Here is a 21,202-nt window from a genome sequence, read left to right as displayed (position 1 = left end):
ACCCTATTTGGACTACTGTAGTACAGTATGGGGTAATTCAAATGATAAAAACATAGCAAAGCTGGCACATCTTCAGAAAAGAGCATTTGAGCTAGTATCAATCCAGAAAGAAAGCAAGGAAAGTTTAGCTGGTAGGTTAAAAATATTACCTATTAAAGACCGAATCTGTTTGAGAAAAGCCAAATTAATGTACAGTATATCTCATAATAGTGCTCCTGAATATTTACAATCACTATTCCAGTATAGGCTACCTGGTAATACTCCCCACCTGCGATCCATGTCTACCAAACAGTATAAAATTCCCAAACCAAATAAGGAGTTATTTAAAAAAAGTTTCCAATACTCTGGAACTCTGCTCTGGAATAGTATTCCAGTTGAGATTAGAAATGCCCTCTCTATTTCCTTCTTCCAAACCCAATATATCCAGTGGCTTCTGAGACGCAGCTAAAATAAATGAATTCCTTTGTATGAGGGCCTCAAGGTAGATTAGTTTTTAGCTAATTGTGTTACCCTCTTTAAATCAGGTCATTATTATTATTATTATTATTATTATTGTTACTTCATAAAGCAAGGAACTTCATTGATCAACCAATTTTGAAAATCCCCCTAACTGCTGGTGGATCATCCCAGGATGTGTTCCCTAGAAAATAGACCTTCTGTCACAGCAGAGGGGCTGTCTCCTTCAAAACAGTCTGCGGATTCTCTACTCTCCACCTACATGCTTGGCAAATCTCGAGTGATCTCTCCGCCACAAGTCTTCAAGCAAAGTCATGTCCATCATTCAGTCCAGGAGATGACCTACATCCATGGTGTATGATGCCAAGAGGAGAATCTTTTGTGATTGGTACACAAATGTGTCAAGCATAGCTGTCCCTCTATGAGTGCAGTGGCCTATTTTCTTCTCTTATTTTTAGTAAAGAAACAATTCCTACTGAAGTAGAGCAGTCCTATCCATCCAACATGGCATGATGCCCCAGCGCTAGACATCACTATAAACTGCCACATTGCAGATATCATAGTGATATGACTGAAAAATTGTTAAAGCTACGTTAAAAATCCAAATCACACAACACACTGACCATAAATGAAGCTAAACATTTGAGTATTATGGTGTTGTAGCCAACAATGGGATGAATAGCATATTTTACAACAAAAGGTGAAATAAACAACGTGAAACTTAAAATGTTAAGATTTTTAATGTGATCAGTATTACATTATATATAAATAGAATAGGATGATATTTACAAGTTACTACAATAAATGTTTCTCTGATTTATTCACAGCAGATCAAAAAGCAAGTGATTTAATGATAAATGTACAATTCAACTGCATATATTAACCTAGGGGTATGTGTCAGTGCTCTATTATTTTGAGATGATGAGTTGTCTCCCTTAATAGTTGCATTTGTAGTATTATATGGCAGCTATTCTGTCATTCAGTAATGTTGAAAACATTAGTAAAAAATATCAAAAAGCAATACATCGCACAGAATTTATTCTTTGAAATGCAATAATGAGATACCATTTATTTTCACTTAAGTCTGGTATGACGGCAAACAGGAGACTGATTTACCATAGCATAAGGCAATGGCAGATCAGGGACTGTTGTTGTACTCAATTGATTGCTCCTAACAATCTGCATAGACCTGGGTCTGCTGGCATATTATGGGATGGCAGATCTGGGTCTGTGAAACTGGATAAAAATTATCTGCGAGTATTTATGGTAATAACTATGCTGGATTTCAAAACAAAAACAAACTTAATGTGTTTAATACCATTAACTCGGTACTGTAAACAGTCCCCCAAACCCTAATATTTGATGTGTTTAATACTATTAACTTGGTACTGAAAACCCTCCCAAAACCCTTAATATTTGATGTGTTAAATACCATTAACTCAGTAATGAAAACCCTCCCCCAAAAAGCCCTAGTATTTCATGTGTTTAGTACCATCAACTCGGTACTGTAAACCCTCCCCAAAACCCTTAACATTTGATGTGTTTAATACCATTAACTCAGTAACGAAAACCCTCCCCCAAAAAGCCCTAGTATTTCATGTGTTTAATACTTTTAACTCTGTACTGTAAACCCTCTCCCAAAAATCCTAATTCTTGCTGCATTTAACACCATTAACTTGGTACTGTAAACCCTCCCCCAAAACCTCTAATATTTGATGTGTTTAATACTATTAACTCAGTATTGTAAACCCTCCCCCCAAAACCCTAATATTTGATGTGTTTAATACCATTAACTCAGTATTGTAAACCCTCCCAAAACAAACTTAACATTTGATTATGTTTAACACAATTAACTCAGTACTTTAACCCCCCAAACTTATTGTTTTATGTGTTTAATACCATTAACTCAGTACTGTAAACCCCCCCCAAACTTACTGTTTTATGTGTTTAATACCATTAACTTCGTATTATGCTTCTTCCATAATTTATTTTAGAATCAACATGTTTTCAGCTGGCTCCCAGCCAACTTATAAATTATGTGTGGTCAGAACACAGATTATTTTGCCATCCAGTAACATCTGATGAGGACAAAATATTTACACTTCAAGGGAATTCTAGCTTGAGAGACGAATACTAACATTTTAATCATAATCATTTAGCATCATTAACTCCTCTGAACAGCATAGGTTACATTTTGGTGCGTATTTAACTAGGAATTTCGTAGTGGAATTTCTGCAAGTAGTTGAAACAGGTGAATCGGGTAATGTCAACAAAACGCTCTAATTGGGTATGTATCTATGTATGTAAGGCACTTTTACTTTCAATCAATCAGCACTAAATAACATGTTGCATGCTGATGTGCATTATTACTACAACTATCTATGGATTTCAAGGGTTTAACAGCAAGCACATAAGCACAATCCTGTCTATTTAGTACTGAGCAAAAGCCAGGAACCAAAAATGATAGACAAAAACTTTTAAACATTTTCCAGGAAGACAAAACACATCCAACTCCCAAGAAAATATGCAAAGCAAAGACAAAGCGTAGTGTCATAATCTCTGTACACAAACTGCTCATTTATAAACAGTCCGAGACCTCATTTTTTAATGCATATTACGGCACAAAGGGTTTCATCCATGAATTGCTTCTTACAACATGCAGGAGGGTACAGTGGAAATTTACTTGATATTACAGTACTTACCACATGGTATCCAGACAAAAGTACATAAACCAATTTGTAAGTGCTTTTAATTCAGTTTCTGAAGTGAAGTATTGGCTGCACCAGATGTAGGTAACACTGATCCAATTTTGAGATGATGATGTAGTACTCTGTAAAATGGGTCCTTAGCCAGAGGATTTAAAATAGAGTTGTATGACACACTGAGGTCACAGTGACCTAGCTATGTTTGGAGCAATGGTATCATACATATCTCACAGCATCAAAATACCAGTAGGATGTCTTGAGAAAGAGGCCTAAAATGTAGCTCAAAGTCAAGGATATATGAAATGTAGATCACATTGATCTACTTTTCATGTGATGACATAGTACTCAAAACTGATCCATAGACAAAGCCAAAAGAAATTGCACAGTTATTTCACACAATGACCATATACCAAGGCCTCTAAATTGCTGAAGCATGGCATGTAGGTCATGGTGACCTACTTTTAGCATGACAGTTTAAAACGGACAGAAAAATTCACCTAAAGTACTGCAAAACTAAGCCAAGGAATGAATGAGATAAGGTCAATCAGGAGGCTAATCATATATACCCCCTTCACATTTATTGTGGATCATACAAAATATGACTAGTGTCCTCTGAAGGTAATCAATAGGTTTACCTTACAGTAAGAAGAAGTCCTTGACCAATTGAGCAAACATAAACCAAGAACTTTACCCTCATACTTTATTTTGCTTTAAATCTGCAGTGAAAATTAAATAACAAGAAATTCAATGGAATGCTTTCTCTCCTGATTTGTCATGGTATAAATGAAAGAAAAAAACCCTGCAAATTGATGATAGCAAGAAAATAAGGTCACTGTAACCTACTTTTGTCTATTTCATGACTGTATATAGAAAAGTAGAGAAACTGTCTTTGAGCATGCAAAGTTTACCATAACCTATTTTTTTGCTCATGGTAAGCAGTACCTATGAGATGAATATACTTGTTGTGTTTCATGGCTGTACCTACAGCTGTTTCTGAGATGAATATACTTGTTGTGTTTCATGGCTGTACCTACAGCTGTTTCTGAGATGAATATACTTGTTGTGTTTCATGGCTGTACCTACAGCTGTATCTGAGATGAATATACTTGTTGTGTTTCATGGCTGTACCTACAGCTGTATCTGAGATGAATATACTTGTTGTGTTTCATGGCTGTACCTACAGCTGTATCTGAGATGAATATTCTTGTTGTGTTTCATGGCTGTACCTACAGCTGTATCTGAGATGAATATACTTGTTGTGTTTCATGGCTGTACCTACAGCTGTATCTGAGATGAATATACTTGTTGTGTTTCATGGCTGTACCTACAGCTGTATCTGAGATGAATATACTTATTGTGTTTCATGGCTGTACCTACAGCTGTGTCTGAGATGAATGTACTTTTTGTTTTTCATGGCTGTACCTACAGCTGTATCTGAGATGAATATACTTGTTGTGTTTCATGGCTGTACCTACAACTGTATCTGAGATGAATATACTTGTTGTGTTTCATGGCTGTACCTACAACTGTATCTGAGATGAATATACTTGTTGTGTTTCATGGCTGTACCTACAACTGTATCTGAGATGAATATACTTGTTGTGTTTCATGGCTGTACCTACAAGTGTATCAGAGAAACTCAGTTATACATGTACAAATGTAATGATGATGTCCATGCGAATAAAGATGACAATGATTGCTACACCTGACCTATGCTGCACAGGTCAGATAAAAAAAATGGCTACCTTAACTGTAAGGTCAAAGGTTGTGCAAGCAGGCTGTTGAGTAATCATCTTGGCTTCATAATTTGAGGTGTTTTAGGAAACATGTGTGAATGAAAATACGGTAATCGAAACCTTAATGCAAATTTTCTGTCACCATGACCTTGACTTCCACAATAGTGGAGCAAGCATTTGTTACATAATGAACTGTCTAAACTTCAGTATGTTTCACCCCAAGCATGAAGATAATGCATCAGTGGGTTTAGGAAATATTAGAAAATGAAACAAATGTACTTCATGCAAATTTTCCATGACTGGGACTTTGATCCCAAGGAAAATGAGGTGAGCAAACATGTTGTAGAATGAATTGTCTTAGTGTTATAATAATTTATGCCAAGTATGATGAAAACCAAGGGGTTTAGCAAATATATACAAATGAAAAAAGATCAATAAAAACCACAACAAACCGTTGACATTGTTGACTCTGCTTAGTCTGGAAGAGTGACAGCTCTATCCCACTTGACAAAAAAAGGAACAAAATACAAAGAAGTAAAACTGAAATACATATCTCCTACATAGGTATATAAGTAAAACCTTAAACACAAACTTGAATCAGCTATAACAGCTATTTATAACAAACTCAAAGAAACTTTAGCCTCAGACCTTTTTCATGTCCCATACTTGGCAAACAGTACTCTGTTTGATACTTTTCGTAATCCAGTTTTACAATGTCAAGGAAATAACAAGAGTCCCTTGAGGGGCTGCTGCTCTACTGTAACATGCTGAAATAAAAATTAAATCCTTACGTACAAGGAATAAGTAAAAGCTTGAACAAACATGAACCTGTAACTTTCCCATGGACTGTATGTAAAATCAGTAACATGGATTTAATAAATGTATTGGATAATATGGTCAGGTATATTGTTTAACAAAGTGAAAATGAAATTTAAAATTTCTTACTAAATATTTTTAACAAAACCTTATACACAAACTTTAGTCTGCTGTCTTCATACAACACAAACTAGCCTGCTGTGTGTGTGTGTGTGTGTGTGTGTGTGTGTGTGTGTGTATATATATATCTATAGCTCTTCATATGAACTATAATCAAAACCTTAAATATAAACTTTAATCTTGTTGTCTACATCCATGACTGCTCCACTGGCCTAAGTGGTTAGAGTGTCTGCCTCAGATGTGAAGGTCATGGGTTCGAACCCCAGATGAGTCATACCAATGGCTTATAAAAAATGGTATCAACAGCTGCCTCGCTAGGCATTCAGCTTTAAGAGGTTAGTGTTAGGAGTGGTCAGCCTGGTGTCAAGATAATGTTCCTGGGTGGGACATGATGCTGCATGTCTGTGGTATGACAGCACTATAAACTGCCTCATCTCAGACATCATAGCAGTATGACTGAAAAATTGTTAAAGTTATGTTAAAAATCCAAATCACACACACAAACATTGTCTACATCCACCAATGCAAATGCAGGCATAGACTGCTGACAGCACCATACTGGTACTTTAAGACTGGGTGTTAATTCACAGCTACAGACAATCAAAAATAATATTACAAAGGCCAAGTTGTTTAGGATTAATGTAATGTTCTTTATGACTGATGGAATACAAAGCCCTGTTTTTCCCATGCTCAAAAAGAGTTAAGATTTCCAGTGCAGCATCCAAGAATTCACAAGAAAGAGGAACTCCCAACCATAACATGGACATTACCAGAGCTTACGGTGGATGGGGTGGGGTGGTGCGGTGTTACTGAGTTTCCTAATTTACCATTTTGATGTAGTTCTGTAGCTTTATTATTGGCAATGATTTAGTATTGCGCATCCTGAAAGTTTCCCCACATTCAAGGAGTTTGATGTACCCCCTTCAAACAAAATCAGAATTGTGTCAAATAGGATGAACCTGTTGCTTGATCCTCCTAACATTATAGGGGACTTATCATTGCTTGTGATTTACCTACAAATAATATATAATAATAATATCCATAAATTGTACATATATTTTTAGAGGTATATTGTATGCAACAATATGAATTTGTGGTAACATAAACATCAGCAGCAGTCCTCCCTAGGATGCTTCAAGTTCAGATGCCTGACAATGTGATAGCAATTTCAGTCAGTTCCTGTCTAGGCACAATTACAAAATGGTTAACTTCCTGTGAATCCCAGTTCTACATAAACCGGGCTGAGTTGTTCTGGATTAAGGAATGACTGGTGCATTCAATGCAAAAGATAAAACAATTTGAATTTGTAAGAGCGATTATCCACCATGTTATAAAAACTTGGAATTTATTTCTTCCATACGACTCCTCTACATTAAACTTTTATTTTTGCTATAGCTGCTTACAGATGGTGCAATTCCCATGATGCAACACTGAATTTTGTGCCATAAGGAGGTAATCTCTTACAATGTATATTAATGACTGGTCCCCTATCTTTGTTTTTGTGCAGGAAACAACTGCAGGGTACCAGCCAATCTGATTTTTTTGCATTTTGATAAGCAAAGTGACATTTCATCATTTTTGAATTTATACAATATACAGTTATACAATTTAAAGGCTACAACAAAGTCATCTTCCACATTCAACCCAAACTTTCAAATATAACATAAAACACTGTGGGTCAAACATTTGGATAAAATAAATAACAGAACAGGTACACTGCAGAACATGCTTAATTCAAAGTTTTCCACTCCGTTTTGTTACATGTACAATTTTCTTAAAATGTAAATACTCTGCATTCATGTTCACATGTACTAGCATAATGACTGATTTCAATATATATAAATGACTATGAATTAATATATATGCATCGAAAGAGTACAGTGTTCCCTCATTATATGGTGTCTCTGTATAACACAGTTCAAAGTTTATTATACTACTACTCCTTCTGTACAAGGGTATGGTCGAAAATCTTGTTAAATTGTTTTCTTTTATCGGGGCTATTTTAGTTGTTTCATATGATTTTAATTCTTGCCCAACTGGAATCGAATAAAACTGCAATTTCATGGAATACCCCATTTCTTTACTTTTATGCACTATTTTGACAAGGCCTTGTTAGAACACATCTCAGTATAATGCTGTCTTACTTACAACACAATGCACTATTTTGACATGGCCTTGTTATGGCACCATTCATTATAATGCAGTCTCACAAAATGAGATACTTCTATGGCAACCATGAACAGCGTTATAAAGAAGAGTGCTGTAACCATGGCCTCCATTACATGATGCCAGTTGTATGTCAGAAATTGTCACATAATATTTATATCACTCAATTTTAGTACCCTAATGATAATAACACAATATATACAATCTCATTACAAGGCCCTTCACTGCATCATCATTTATGTTATAAGGCAGGTATTGTCATATATTCCATTTCATCGTTCAGTAGTTGAATCATGTGTATCGTGTGCTTCATTAAAAGCCAGTCTTACGGATTCGTTAGACCACACTATAATGAGGGAGTGCTGTTGTTTTGCATACAATATACCCAATACAATCACTCTTACTTATAATGTACTCTGCTGTGAATAGCTTTATAAATAATAAAAAAATACCACCAAGTGGCTGTCAGAGATGATTAATTATAGCAATAATTGCCAGAAATAGCATTCAATATCATTTTTAAATAAGAAATTTTAACGTCTTGATTGTAATATAATTGTCGTACAATAAAATTATTATATGACAGAATGTATTTGCACAGAGACATGAATCCTCACCCAAAAAAGGCCATTAACTCACTGTATACAGCTGTGGTATGTAAAATCTTATTTTCAATATCAATTTTCCAACTATTACTCCAGATTTTCTTTTTCCCCCAGATGCAAAGAGCAGTTACTTGCAAATAAGGATGGGTAACCTTTTCCAGAGTTAGCTCCCTTACACATCACAAAGCATATTGACACTAATCTTCAGATGATCTTAACACCTGCAAAAGCAAGAAAGGACCATGATAGGTATCATTATAAAAATTAAGCAAAATAATTAGTCTAACATTAATAATGCTAAAAGCTGTTTTTTTGTTAATAATAATAATAATAATCATCATCATCACCATCACCATCATCATCATCATCATCATCATCAGTATAGAGCTAACAGCATTACTTGCTATGTAAATCATGATATCACAATATGTCCCTGCTCAAACATGGGTATAATTAAACAATTGTTGTTTATAACTCTGTGAGCTTAAATTAAGTAACAGAAAAGAAATAAAAAACCAAAACGTTTTGTAAAATTCAACAAATAATTCATTTCCCTAGAATAAAAAGTGAAGACTTAAATGAAACTTATAGTATTATGAATTAAATCCCAAATAGTCTTAAAAGTTCTATCACATGCCCAAATATATGAAATTTCAGTGGTATTCCAAATAAATTATAATACTGAATGTGTTGGTGTGCCTGTAGTCTTGAATGTGCTACTCTGCCAATAGCCTGGAATGTGATGATATGTTAACAGTCTTGATGTATCACAATAATATAACCCAAAATGTCCTTGACTGAATTCACTATAATTCAAAATTAATAGTTTAATCCAAAAAAATTGTTCAGCACTGTCTTTGTAATTACATTAATAATAATTTGAATAAATAATAATGACTTTGTAATTAAGTTAATAAAAGTGTGAATAAATAAATCAACCTAAATTAAAAATGGTACACACCAAACTGATTCTGTTTCAGATGTTAATATACAAGAATGAGTAATATTTAAGTATACAAGTTTATATACCCCTCCATATCACCTAGGTTGCAATTACCATTATCTGGAAATACCAGTATTCTGTCAGCTTAACAGAACATTTCATTTGTGAACTTTCTAAGGTAAAAAATATGGACTATCTTTAACTCAGACTGAGGTAAACATGTTTAGAATTAATCATGATCTAAATATTTCATGTATAATTATTGATAAATATTAGCTACCAATATGTATTATGTTGTTTGCAAAATAAATGTCACTGGTCAGGTATACAATTAACTTGATTTTGGACAAAGGCTAATGTTTTAAATACAGATATACATAATACTGTATAATCATTGAGAAAAGACAAGAAACAATACAAAATAAATGTACATAACTTATACCTACCTATATATATATATATATATATATATATATATATATATATATATATATATATATATATATATATATATATATATATATATCTATCTATCTATCTATCTATCTATCTGTGTTGGCTACTGTGGTGTGTACTTGCGTGTGGCACTATACTCCAATTGCCTTGGCACTAAATAACCTATCTGTGTTGATGTGCCATGAAGCAAACCAAACAAAACCAACCCTACATTGGTTGAACCAAGACTTGTAGGCAAGAACCCAGAACGGGACTTGTACAGAGTAATGCTGTTTGCGCATATATCTTGATCAAGTCCTTAAGACACATTGTGGGGATTTGTGTGTATGTGTTTGTGTACACCTCACCTGGTGTGATCGCCTTTTGACAAAGTCAGCCAGACGGGCTGTAGGTATGGGTTTTTGATGAAGATGAGAACTTTTATTCATTCTAGCTTTCTTCACCCATGAGCTCTCCTGACAGACCTGGACTGTTGGACGCTTGCTGGAAGATTATAAAACAATCAAGTTCATAATAACCCCATTACCTCAAATCATTTGAGAGAGAGAGTTTGTTTAAATAACTACAATTGTGTGATACTTATGCCAGTATATGTTATTGAACTACACTCAACAAAACAAGACTCTTAAAGTCAGTACACTTTGTACATGTTACTGAACTACACTCAACAAAACAAGACTCTTAAAGTCAGTACACTTTGTACATGTGTACATTGCATTTGCTTTGTACATGTGTACACTGCATTTGTGACCCTATTCTTGTATATTGCTGAGATGGCAATTACAACATCATATGTAACAACACTACACTCATCAACAATATATTAATTGTCAGAGAAGTGTAGCATTTAAGTAAATTTTATGTTTATTGTTCAAGTAATCCTTCCATTATTATACACCAAATATTATGCAGCTGACCCCAATTGCATCACCATTATACACCTAGAAACAATTTGTTCAAACATAAGTATGGCATGGTAAGAAGCCTTACTATATTATTGTGTATATATCATATATGTAATCTTCTACTGGCATACACATTCTACCAGAATAATGCAAATAACACGTCAAAAACAATTACACATGTCACTATACTACACTCAGAAATGCTTGATACCAGTACATGTGTAGAATGGAAGGTATACTTTGTGTATACATTTGAGTCTCCACCAGCAAAATATATTTGCCTCAGATTTTCCACATGATTACACTGTGTATTGAGCCTTAGATTGTTCACTTGATTACACTGTGTACTGAGCCTCAGATTCTCCGCATGATTACATTGTGTACTGAGCCTCAGATTCTCCACATGATTACATTGTGTACTGAGCCTCAGATTCTCCACATGATTACATTGTGTACTGAGCCTTAGATTCTCCACATGATTACACTATGTACTGAGCCTTAGATTCTCCACATGATTACACTGTGTACTGAGCCTTAAATTCTCTACATGATTACACTGTGTAATGTACCTTAGATTTTCCACATGATTACACTGTGTACTCTACCTTAGATTCTCCACATGATTACACTGCGTACTGAGCCTAAGATTCTCCACATGATTACACTGTGTACTCTACCTTAGATTTTCCACATGATTACACTGTGTACTGAGCCTAAAATTCTCCACATGATTACACTATGTACTGAGCCTTGGATTCTCCACATGATTACACAGTGTGCTGAGCCTTAGATTCTCCAAACGATTACACTGTGTACTGAGCCTAAGATTGTCCACATGATTACACTGTGTACTGAGCCTTATATTTTCCACATGATTACACTGTGTACTGAGCCTATGATTTTCCACATGATTACACTGTGTACTGAGCCTAAGATTTTCCACATGATTACACTGTGTACTGAACCTTAGATTTTTCACATGATTACTCTGTGTACTGTACCTTAGATTCTCCACATGATTACACTGTGTACTGAGCCTAAGATTTTCCACATGATCACCCTGTGTACTGAGCCTCAGATTCAACACATGATTACCCTGTGTACTGAGCCAAGGATTCTCCACATGATTACACTGTGTATTGTACTTTAGATTTTCCACATGATGACACTGTGTACGGCACCTTAGATTTCCACATGATTACACTGTGTAGTGTACCTTAGTACTGTACCTTAGAAGTTCCACATTATTACACTGTGTACTGAGCCTTAGATTCTCCACATGATTACACTGTGTACTGAGCCTTAAATTCTCTACATGATTACACTGTGTAATGTACCTTAGATTTTCCACATGATTACACTGTGTACTCTACCTTAGATTCTCCACATGATTACACTGTGTACTGAGCCTAAGATTTTCCACATGATTACCCTGTGTACTGAGCCTCAGATTCAACACATGATTACCCTGTGTACTGAGCCAAGGATTCTCCACATGATTACACTGTGTATTGTACTTTAGATTTTCCACATGATGACACTGTGTACGGCACCTTAGATTTCCACATGATTACACTGTGTAGTGTACCTTAGTACTGTACCTTAGAAGTTCCACATTATTACATTGTGTACTGAGCCTTAGATTCTCCACATGATTACAATGTGTAATGTACCTTAGAACTTGCACATTATTAAAATCAAGTGTGTTTGGTATTGTAAATCCTCTATATAAATTATACTTAGTGGGTACTGTATTTAAGATCTTCCAAATGATTACACTAGGCATGTACTGTATCTCATATCCGACACATTATTACACTAAATGTGTACTGTATTTTAAATCTGATGCATCATTACACTAGTCTTTACTCTAACTTAGATCCTATATAATTACACTCAATGTGTACTATATATTAGATTCTACACATGATACATTAAATGTGTACTGTACTTTAGATCCTACAAATGATTACATTAAATGTGTACTGTAGCTTAGATCCTACACACTATTGTATTAAATGTATACTGTAGCTTAGATCCTACACGTGATTACATTAAATGTCTACCATACCTTAGATCCTACACATGATTACATTAAATGTGTACTGTACCTTAGATCCTACACACTATTGTATTAAATGTGTACTGTAGCTAGATCCTACACATGATTACATTAAATGTGTACTGTACCTTAGATCCTACACATGATTACATTAAATGTGTACTGTACCTTAGATCCTACACAGTATTGTATTAAATGTGTACTGTAGCTTAGATCCTACATGTGATTACACTCAGTGTGTAATGTACCTTAGATCCTACACATTAATAAAATAAATGTGTACTGTATCATCAATCCTACACATGATTACACTCAGTGTGTACATAAGATCCCACACATGATTAAGTCAATGTGTACTGTACCTTAGATCTTACACATGATTACACTCAGTGTACTGTACCCCTTAGATCCTACACATGATTACATTAAATGTGTACTGCACCTTAGATCCTCCACATGATTACACTCATTTTGTACCTAAGATCCTACACATGATTACATTAAATGTGTACTGCACCTTAGATCCTCCACATGATTACACTCAGTTTGTACCTAAGATCCTACACATGATTAAATATGTACTTTACCTTGGATCCTCTACATGATTACACTCAGTGTGTACGTAAGATCCTACAGATGATTACATTAAATATTAGATATGTACAGTACCCCTTAGATCCTACACATGATTATATTAAATGTGTACTGTTCCTTAGAGCCTACACATGATTACATTAAATGTGTACTGTACCTTAGATCCTACACACAATTACATTAAATGTGTACTGTACCTTAGATCCTACACACAATTACATTAAATGTGTACTGTACCTTAGATCCTACACATGGTTATATTAAATGTGTACTGTTCCTTAGAGCCTACACATGATTACATTAAATGTGTACTGTACCTTAGATCCTACACATGATTACATTAAATGTGTACTGTACCTTAGATCCTACACATGATTACATTAAATGTGTACTGTACCTTAGATCCTACACATGATTACATTAAATGTGTACTGTAGTTTAGATCCTATGCATGATTACTCTCAGTGTGTACTGTACCTTAGATCCTCCACCAATATACTGCTAATCAGGTCCTTGGCCTCCGGGGAAATTCCAGCAAAGAATTCCTCAGGAAAACAGTAATCATTCCGGAGTATATTGGAGCAGGTTTCTTCTTCACTCTCATCAAGGAATGGGGACACTCCACTCAGCATCACATAAAGGACAACTCCTACACTCCTGTGATTGAGGTTGAATTTGTAGGATTTTAGAGTTATGTCAGGTCTGAATATTGTGACAATGTCAGCAGAATTAGACAGAAAGTACAGTAAAACTTCTAAAAACTAATTATCAATTACTGGAGTTTTACAAGATACCTGGTTTTTATGAACCTATATTTTGTATAGTTAGAATGTGATGAACTTCAGCACTGGGATCAATCTGAAAAGAGTACATTAATGTTATAGTAGGATGTAGACCTATGCATGGATGAGAGGGGATGCACACTGACACCAGATGGCACTGTTGACCTAGTCTAGGATGTGGACCTATGCATGGATGAGAGGGGATGCACACTGACACCTGATGGCACTGTTGACCTAGTCTAAGATGTAGACCTATGCATGGATGAGAGGGGACGCACACTGACATCAGACCTGGTCTAAGATGTGGCCGATGTTTGGATGAAAGGACATGCACTCAGACACCAAAGGGAGTGTTATCTTGACCTTAGTCTAGCATGTGGACAGGTGTATTCTGTAAGTCAGTCCACTTTGGGGGTTTCCATGAACAGTGTATCATAAAGGAGTACTGTACCCATAAATATAAGGGTCCCAAATAATTATACTGAGAAAAATAATGATTATAATGGATGGGTAACTTAGGGTCACAATGAACTAATTTTTCTTCAGAGATGTTGAGAGTTATGGAGTTAAATACAAATACAAAGTCTTATGGATAGTTGAGGCCAAGTGGTCAAAGGCACCCTCTTCTGTCCACATGGGTTTGAGTCCTGGCACAAGCAACATGGGCATGTGAGAAAGCATTACGCCAGCAGCTTTTCATGGGTTGTGGTTCTTCCTGGGGTCATCCCAGGATCTTTCTCCAACATAAATACTGGCTACCATGAGTAGCCCATCATGACCTGAAAAATGGTGTTAAACCTACAAAACCATTGATGGATAGTCACATTGATCATGGATAGTCACATAGTCATACAGATGCATCCACATGTACATTTTGATGGCTAGTTATATAGATGCATCCACATGTACATTTTGATGGATAGTCATAGAGATGCATCCACATGTACATTTGATGGATAGTCATAGAGATGCATCCACATGTACATTTTGATGGATAGTCATAGAGATGCATCCACATGTACAATTTGATGGATATTTATATATATACATGAACTTGTACATTTTGATGACTAAAGAAATAAAAATGATAATGATGTGACTGATAAGTATGACCACAGTACTTTATCTATATGCAGAATTTTCTGATTTGATGTACAAAAGTTGCCAACATTACGTAAATTGACGTACCCCATTGTTATGTTTTGCTGATTAACACAAAAAACAAAGATTTGGTCTTCAAATCATTGCCAGTATGTAAGTTGATGCACCCCAATGTTATGTTTTGCTGATTAACACAAAATAAAGGTTTGGTCTAACTACTTTACTGGCTAGATTACAACTCCCAAACAGGAAAAACACATGAACATCAGTTTCTTACACTGATGTTATCATAATGCATAGGGCTACAACTGAGTGTGGAGTCTGGAGCTGACCTAATGTGGCCTCTAACTGTTGCATCATTTGTAGCAACGGATGTTACAGTGATTCTCATGAGAAACTATTATTTTATGTGCATTCTTGTAGCGCAACGAAGCAACAATATCATTCGTTCAGTGTATGCCTTGCATTGTTCCAAGATACTGTCAGCATTTGAATAAAAATGGTGTCCAAGGCAAAAAAGATAAAATAGATCCAAAACAAATGAAACTGTCATTTGGACCGTACTTTTACAACTGACTGTTGATAATAGTATTGTTATTGAACCAGTGGAGCCTTCATCATCCGAAGATGAGGTAATGGTTACTTGTAAGATAAAACGTAATTTTGTGCAGCAACGGTTGAAAATATACAGCTGGCTTTCGAAAAGAAGTCAAGTGAAGAATGTGACGATGAAGACACCTTTGTATTTTGCCATATATGTACAGAGGTTAAAATAAACCTTGATGACCAAATGTGCAAAAAACAGTAACTTTTAGAACAGTACACTGGCAAGGCATGCTGGGTTGCCAGAACACAAACTTCTGATTAAAGGTCCACAACACCAGGCAGATTTTAATGCAGTTTTACTAACAAGACATAGCAGCGAAAGTGCTACTTAACACATTAACCGCTGGAAGTTTTTGTCGTTTTCACCTGAAATTCGAGTAGGAAACACGTTTTGAAAGCTATTTCTGAATGCATCTTAACACATCAACTTTCAGGTGATCTTCCAATAACATAATGCCTAGTTGTGTTAGAAACATCCTTTTTCATTAGCTACTTGGCTCGCACATGAGCAGCAGAATGGTAAAAGTTTCAGGTTTTGTGTTTTTTTGCTTAACGGACCCATTTATTTTCGTATTGAGACCACTCTTTATTCCAAGTGCCCATCTTATCCTACTTTTTGCAAAGGTTCATCTGTCTGTTTGCAGTTCATACTGGTTTGCCTTAGAACTGAGACCAAAAAGTATAAAATCCAGACACAAAATTGGATTCTGACCACGGGCGAATTTTGGGTGGAACAAAATATGGTCCAAAAAATGAGGTTTTTCTCTCTGTATTTTTTAGTGCAGCTAGAATTTCCAGATTATTTGGTACCATTGTAGAGCTATTTTGTAATTAAATTGTTTCTCTGATAATGCAAAGCTAACTTTAATGCATTAGGACAGCATCAACGTCCTGCAAATCTGGCCCTCTTAAGCTAAGACAACCTTTGACCACATCTTTATTGCTTGCTTTATCAATTCCTGCAAACAGGAAATGGAAGTTAGCCAAGATTGGTCTCCATGGTTAGAGATACTGCAAAATCATATCATTTGTCCATTGCTAACGGACAGCAGTTTTGCATGAAGTCTAGGCTTGTAGCAACTGCTCTATACTTGCAAGTTTATAAGTGTAAGAAATATATATATAGTCTTGGGTTAATTTTCCCTGTAGTCAGTCAGGTAACCCAATCAATCCAATGGATGAAAATGAAAATGCCCGAGTAGAAGTACCATCCTTTCTTTTAGTTGAAAGAGCACCTGAAGAGCAAGAGGAAGTGAGACCTCTTTTATCAGAATGGCTAAGTGAAACCTCTTTCTTCAGAATGGCTAGGTGAGACCTCTTTCTTCAGAATGGCTAAGTGAGACCTCTTTTATCGGAATGGCAAAGTGAGACCTCTTTTATCGGAATCGCTAAGTGAGACCTCTTTTATCGGAATCGCTAAGTGAGACCTCTTTTATCGGAATCGCTAAGTGAGACCTCTTTTATCGGAATGGCTAAGTAGATGTAAAGTAACATGATGATTCATAGAAAGAAGGATCCATTAAAGACAAAAGTTTCAAAACGAAAGATTGATGTCCCAGAAAAAAAGCCTGCTCTTGACTTTGAAACCAGGTGAATAGAGATAAAGTGAACCATATGGAAGAACAGGAAGTTGTTTGGGTTGCCTAGGAAGCAAGTCTTATATAGCAGGTTTGGTAGTAAGGCTTCTGACAGTGGTTTTTGAAAGCTGATTTGTTAAACAATGTGAAAACACAGGGCAGGTTCCATTCTGGACAAATTGGCAGGGTCTTTGGTTGTTACAAGCTGAAATTAGCTAGAAGATCAGAGGGGTTCTTCTTATGTCCTCCCTTCTTTTAGTTGCAAGTCGTGGAAGGTTTCCTGTCCATGTGTAATGGGGATATTTTCAATATGCTCAGATATATGATTTTTTGTAAAAGGTTGGGGTGAAGTCAGACTAGTTGTTGTGAGAAGAAAGACCTGTGGATTCTAGGCTCTTGTAGTTACCTGTAATTACCATATATACTCACAAAGTTGTGTAAGTACATGAAACTGGACGACATACACTCCAAGCATAAGTAGATTTAGTACAAGGAGTTTGCAATGGGGAGATCACTCTCTTCTAACATTAATTTTTTAACCATGTTACAATACTTCTGATGCTGAAACTTTGTAAAGGTAATTGATAACATCTTTTTATTTTTTGCCTGGGAATGATTTGCATGGTAGAAAAAAATATTACAAATGTACTGGAAGAAGAAACAAAAAAATAAAGTAACACACAAATCCATATTTCCTCAAATTATGTCAGTAAGGAAATAATTTCACAAGAGACCCAAGTGACTGGAGATCTACATAATAGCCAAATGCAAGAACACTTGTTCAAGTGAGTGGGAAGCTCTCTGGAGAAGTTTTGTCTAATGCTGTTGATCACTTATGATAGAAACAACTGTTTCAAGGTTTCTCTATATTTTCTATCTTTATCCATAATTGACGGCACATCTTGCATTATTTATCCAGTACTGCAAGGTTTTTAAGCTAGGATCCTTTCTGTCAAAATTAGTGGAATTTTGTTGAGCATTTGTTCAGATAAAGTTGCTTAAATATTTGTATATTTACAGTAATGGTTGAAATATTTATTTTAAATATCTTTAAGTTAAGGTGTTTGGTCAAATTTGGACAAATTCTAAAAAGTGATTTTTCTTGAAAAAGTTGCTTAAAGTTTGTTTTTCTTTTTTTAAGGAATGTTAGCCATATTTGATGGTCAATTGGCATCATTTTGAAGAAAAAACTGGAAGACTTTCATACCAGGATGCTTTCAGTCAATTTGGATGTTGTTTGTTCTACAGAAGTCATTCAAAAGGGTTTCATTTCTTTGTAAAGGTGACCTCATTTGTATCAACAACAAAATAGTTGATGTCAGGATGCTATCTATCAAATCTGGACAAATTCTGTGAAGCAGTTTTGGAGAATATCTATTGGAAGCTTTTCCTAATTTTAGAAATTCTCAATGATTTTTGAGAAGCTGTTTAAGGTTTTTCCTATTTTTAGTAACAGCAGCCATGATGGAAGATGCATTGGCATCAACTGAACAAATCTGAGAGGTCTTGGTGCTAAATGTAAATTTATGTGCAAGTTGGTAATGTGGTCTTTAATTCACTCGGCCCAGGAGGTTTTTGTCGTTTTTGCCTGAAATGCAAGTAGGAACGATATTTTAGGGGTTATTTCTGAATACATCCTAATAAATCAACTTCCAACAGATTTTCCAATAGCCTAATGCATAGTTGTATTAGAAACATCATTTTCCATTGGTTATTTTGCTTGCGCATGAGCAGAAGGGTAAAAGTTGGATTTTTTCCTTTGCTTCTTTATTCCAAATGCCCACCTTATCCTAGTTTTTGCAAAGGTTCACCTGTCTGTATGCAGTTCAGACTGGTCTGCCTTAGATCTGAGGCCAGAAGGTCTAAAATCCAGACACAAAATCAGATTACAACCATGAGCAAATTTTGGGTGAAAAAAAATCAGGTCCAAAAAATTAGGTTTTTCCCTCTGTATTTTGTAATGCAACTAGAATGTCCAAATTATTTGGTATCATTGTAGAACTATATCTGTCTGCTTTTTTGTAATGCCACCCACTTTGGTGTATCTTAAATGACCTTGATGCTGCAGAGCTTGGAAGTAGGGTACAGCCTCATCACGCCTACAGTCGGAATTGGGGCCAAATGAGTTAAGAAGACATTGTAAGCACCAATTATGAATGGAAGACAAAAAACGGATGAAGAACTTCACAGCTAGGTGAGCTAAAAGAAAATTTCTTACCAGATATCTGTGAGTAATCCCACAGGGGTGCCACCAACTATCTCTGGCGCTAAAAATTCGGGATTTCCTGGCAGGGGATGAATGTAATAGTTGTTGTAGATGTGTCTGGCATCCCCAAAATCTATCAGTTTAATATTGGTGGACCCTGTACCAACCTCAACCAATAGATTCTCAGGCTGAAAAGAAATGTTGGGATAATTTACTAAAAGACAAAAGATGTCCGAGTTATAATTCTCACAATCCTTAAGCACATGATTCAAGTAATGTTTACAATTAAAAATCTTAATCTCTGGGTTATAATAGAGCCAATCCCCATACAGTGATGAAGCCCCTTGTTGGGCCTCAATTTTATTAAAGTACCTTGTGGGACTAAATATCATTTTGTTCCAGCCTTCACTTTCATTCCACCCTGATATAATAAATAATTTGTAGCTTTTATACAAAATACTGGGTATAAAGGAAGTAAGCTTGTCATATGACTCAATGGTTTTAGACTGGTACCCTGTCAAATACATGCCATAATCTATTAGAGAGCAGCCATGATACTAAAGCTAACATACCCTTCTTACTTCATGGTGACTGGGTCACACTAACTTGAGTTAAATAATCCTGTGCTTCCAAACTGTTGGCTTTTGTCATTTTAATATTTATCAGTGGCAATAATCATCAGTAATTAACAGATAATCAGATTACTTACTTCTTTGTATGGCTTACAGTTAGGTATTTTAAAGGCATGTAAATGGAAGAAATGTCAATGTGTTGAAGTTGGAAAACAATAAATATTTCAGATTCTCATCTATAAACCCCAATGTGTGTTCACTTGGGGGGCAAATTTTATATTTTTTGCACTAATGTGCTGGCTGCATTAGAACTGTAGCTGTACTTGAGGGACATCTTTGAACAAGAACTCATATGTGCCAAGGAATCCTGGTTGTAAAAAAAAAAGAAAGGTAGTTGCTAACAAGGGAAGCCATTCAAGAAGGGTTCACTGTACAGTACCAGTCAATCTGTCATATATTGATAATCTGTCATATACTCATATAATTAAAGATTATACTATACCAGTCAATCTGTCATAGACTGATAGAAATAAACCTCATAGAATACAAGTCCATCTTTGGTATAATGACAATTCAGCTTCTCTAAATAGGAACTGATCTGTCATGGGGGTCATGGATGGCTGAATGGTCTAAAACACTCACTTTTACAGATCACTCGTATCTCACCTCCGTCCACATTGGTTCAAGCCTTAGGCTCTACCAGCGTGGATATGCTAGAAAGTTTGCCAGTAGCTTCATGTGGTTTGGTGGTTCTGCTCAGGTTTTCCCTTCACCAGACATACTGGCCATTATGT

General features: G+C 35.6%; 1 protein-coding gene across 2 annotated transcripts in view; it reads right to left on the bottom strand.

Moving 5' to 3' along the window:
* Positions 1-1,177: 1,177 nt before the first annotated feature.
* Positions 1,178-21,202, bottom strand: part of LOC149790418 (kalirin-like) — a 536,347-nt gene continuing 516,322 nt past the window's right edge. For both annotated transcript variants that reach the window (XM_089972467.1, XM_089972468.1), the window contains 4 exons: positions 19,849-20,024; positions 14,042-14,221; positions 10,351-10,486; positions 1,178-8,825 (listed from right to left, as the gene is read on the bottom strand). In XM_089972467.1, coding sequence (XP_089828593.1) covers positions 8,802-8,825; positions 10,351-10,486; positions 14,042-14,221; positions 19,849-20,024 — 516 coding nt within the window. In that variant the 3' untranslated portion in view covers positions 1,178-8,801. The remainder of the gene's footprint in view (positions 8,826-10,350; positions 10,487-14,041; positions 14,222-19,848; positions 20,025-21,202) is intronic.

Source organism: Sinohyriopsis cumingii, chromosome 10 (genome assembly GCF_028554795.1).
Source record: "Sinohyriopsis cumingii isolate HCF-2022 chromosome 10, ASM2855479v2, whole genome shotgun sequence".
Taxonomy (NCBI): Eukaryota; Metazoa; Mollusca; class Bivalvia; order Unionida; family Unionidae; genus Sinohyriopsis; species Sinohyriopsis cumingii.
Note: the sequence above shows the minus strand (reverse complement) of the source record. Positions and strands in the feature narration are given on the sequence as shown.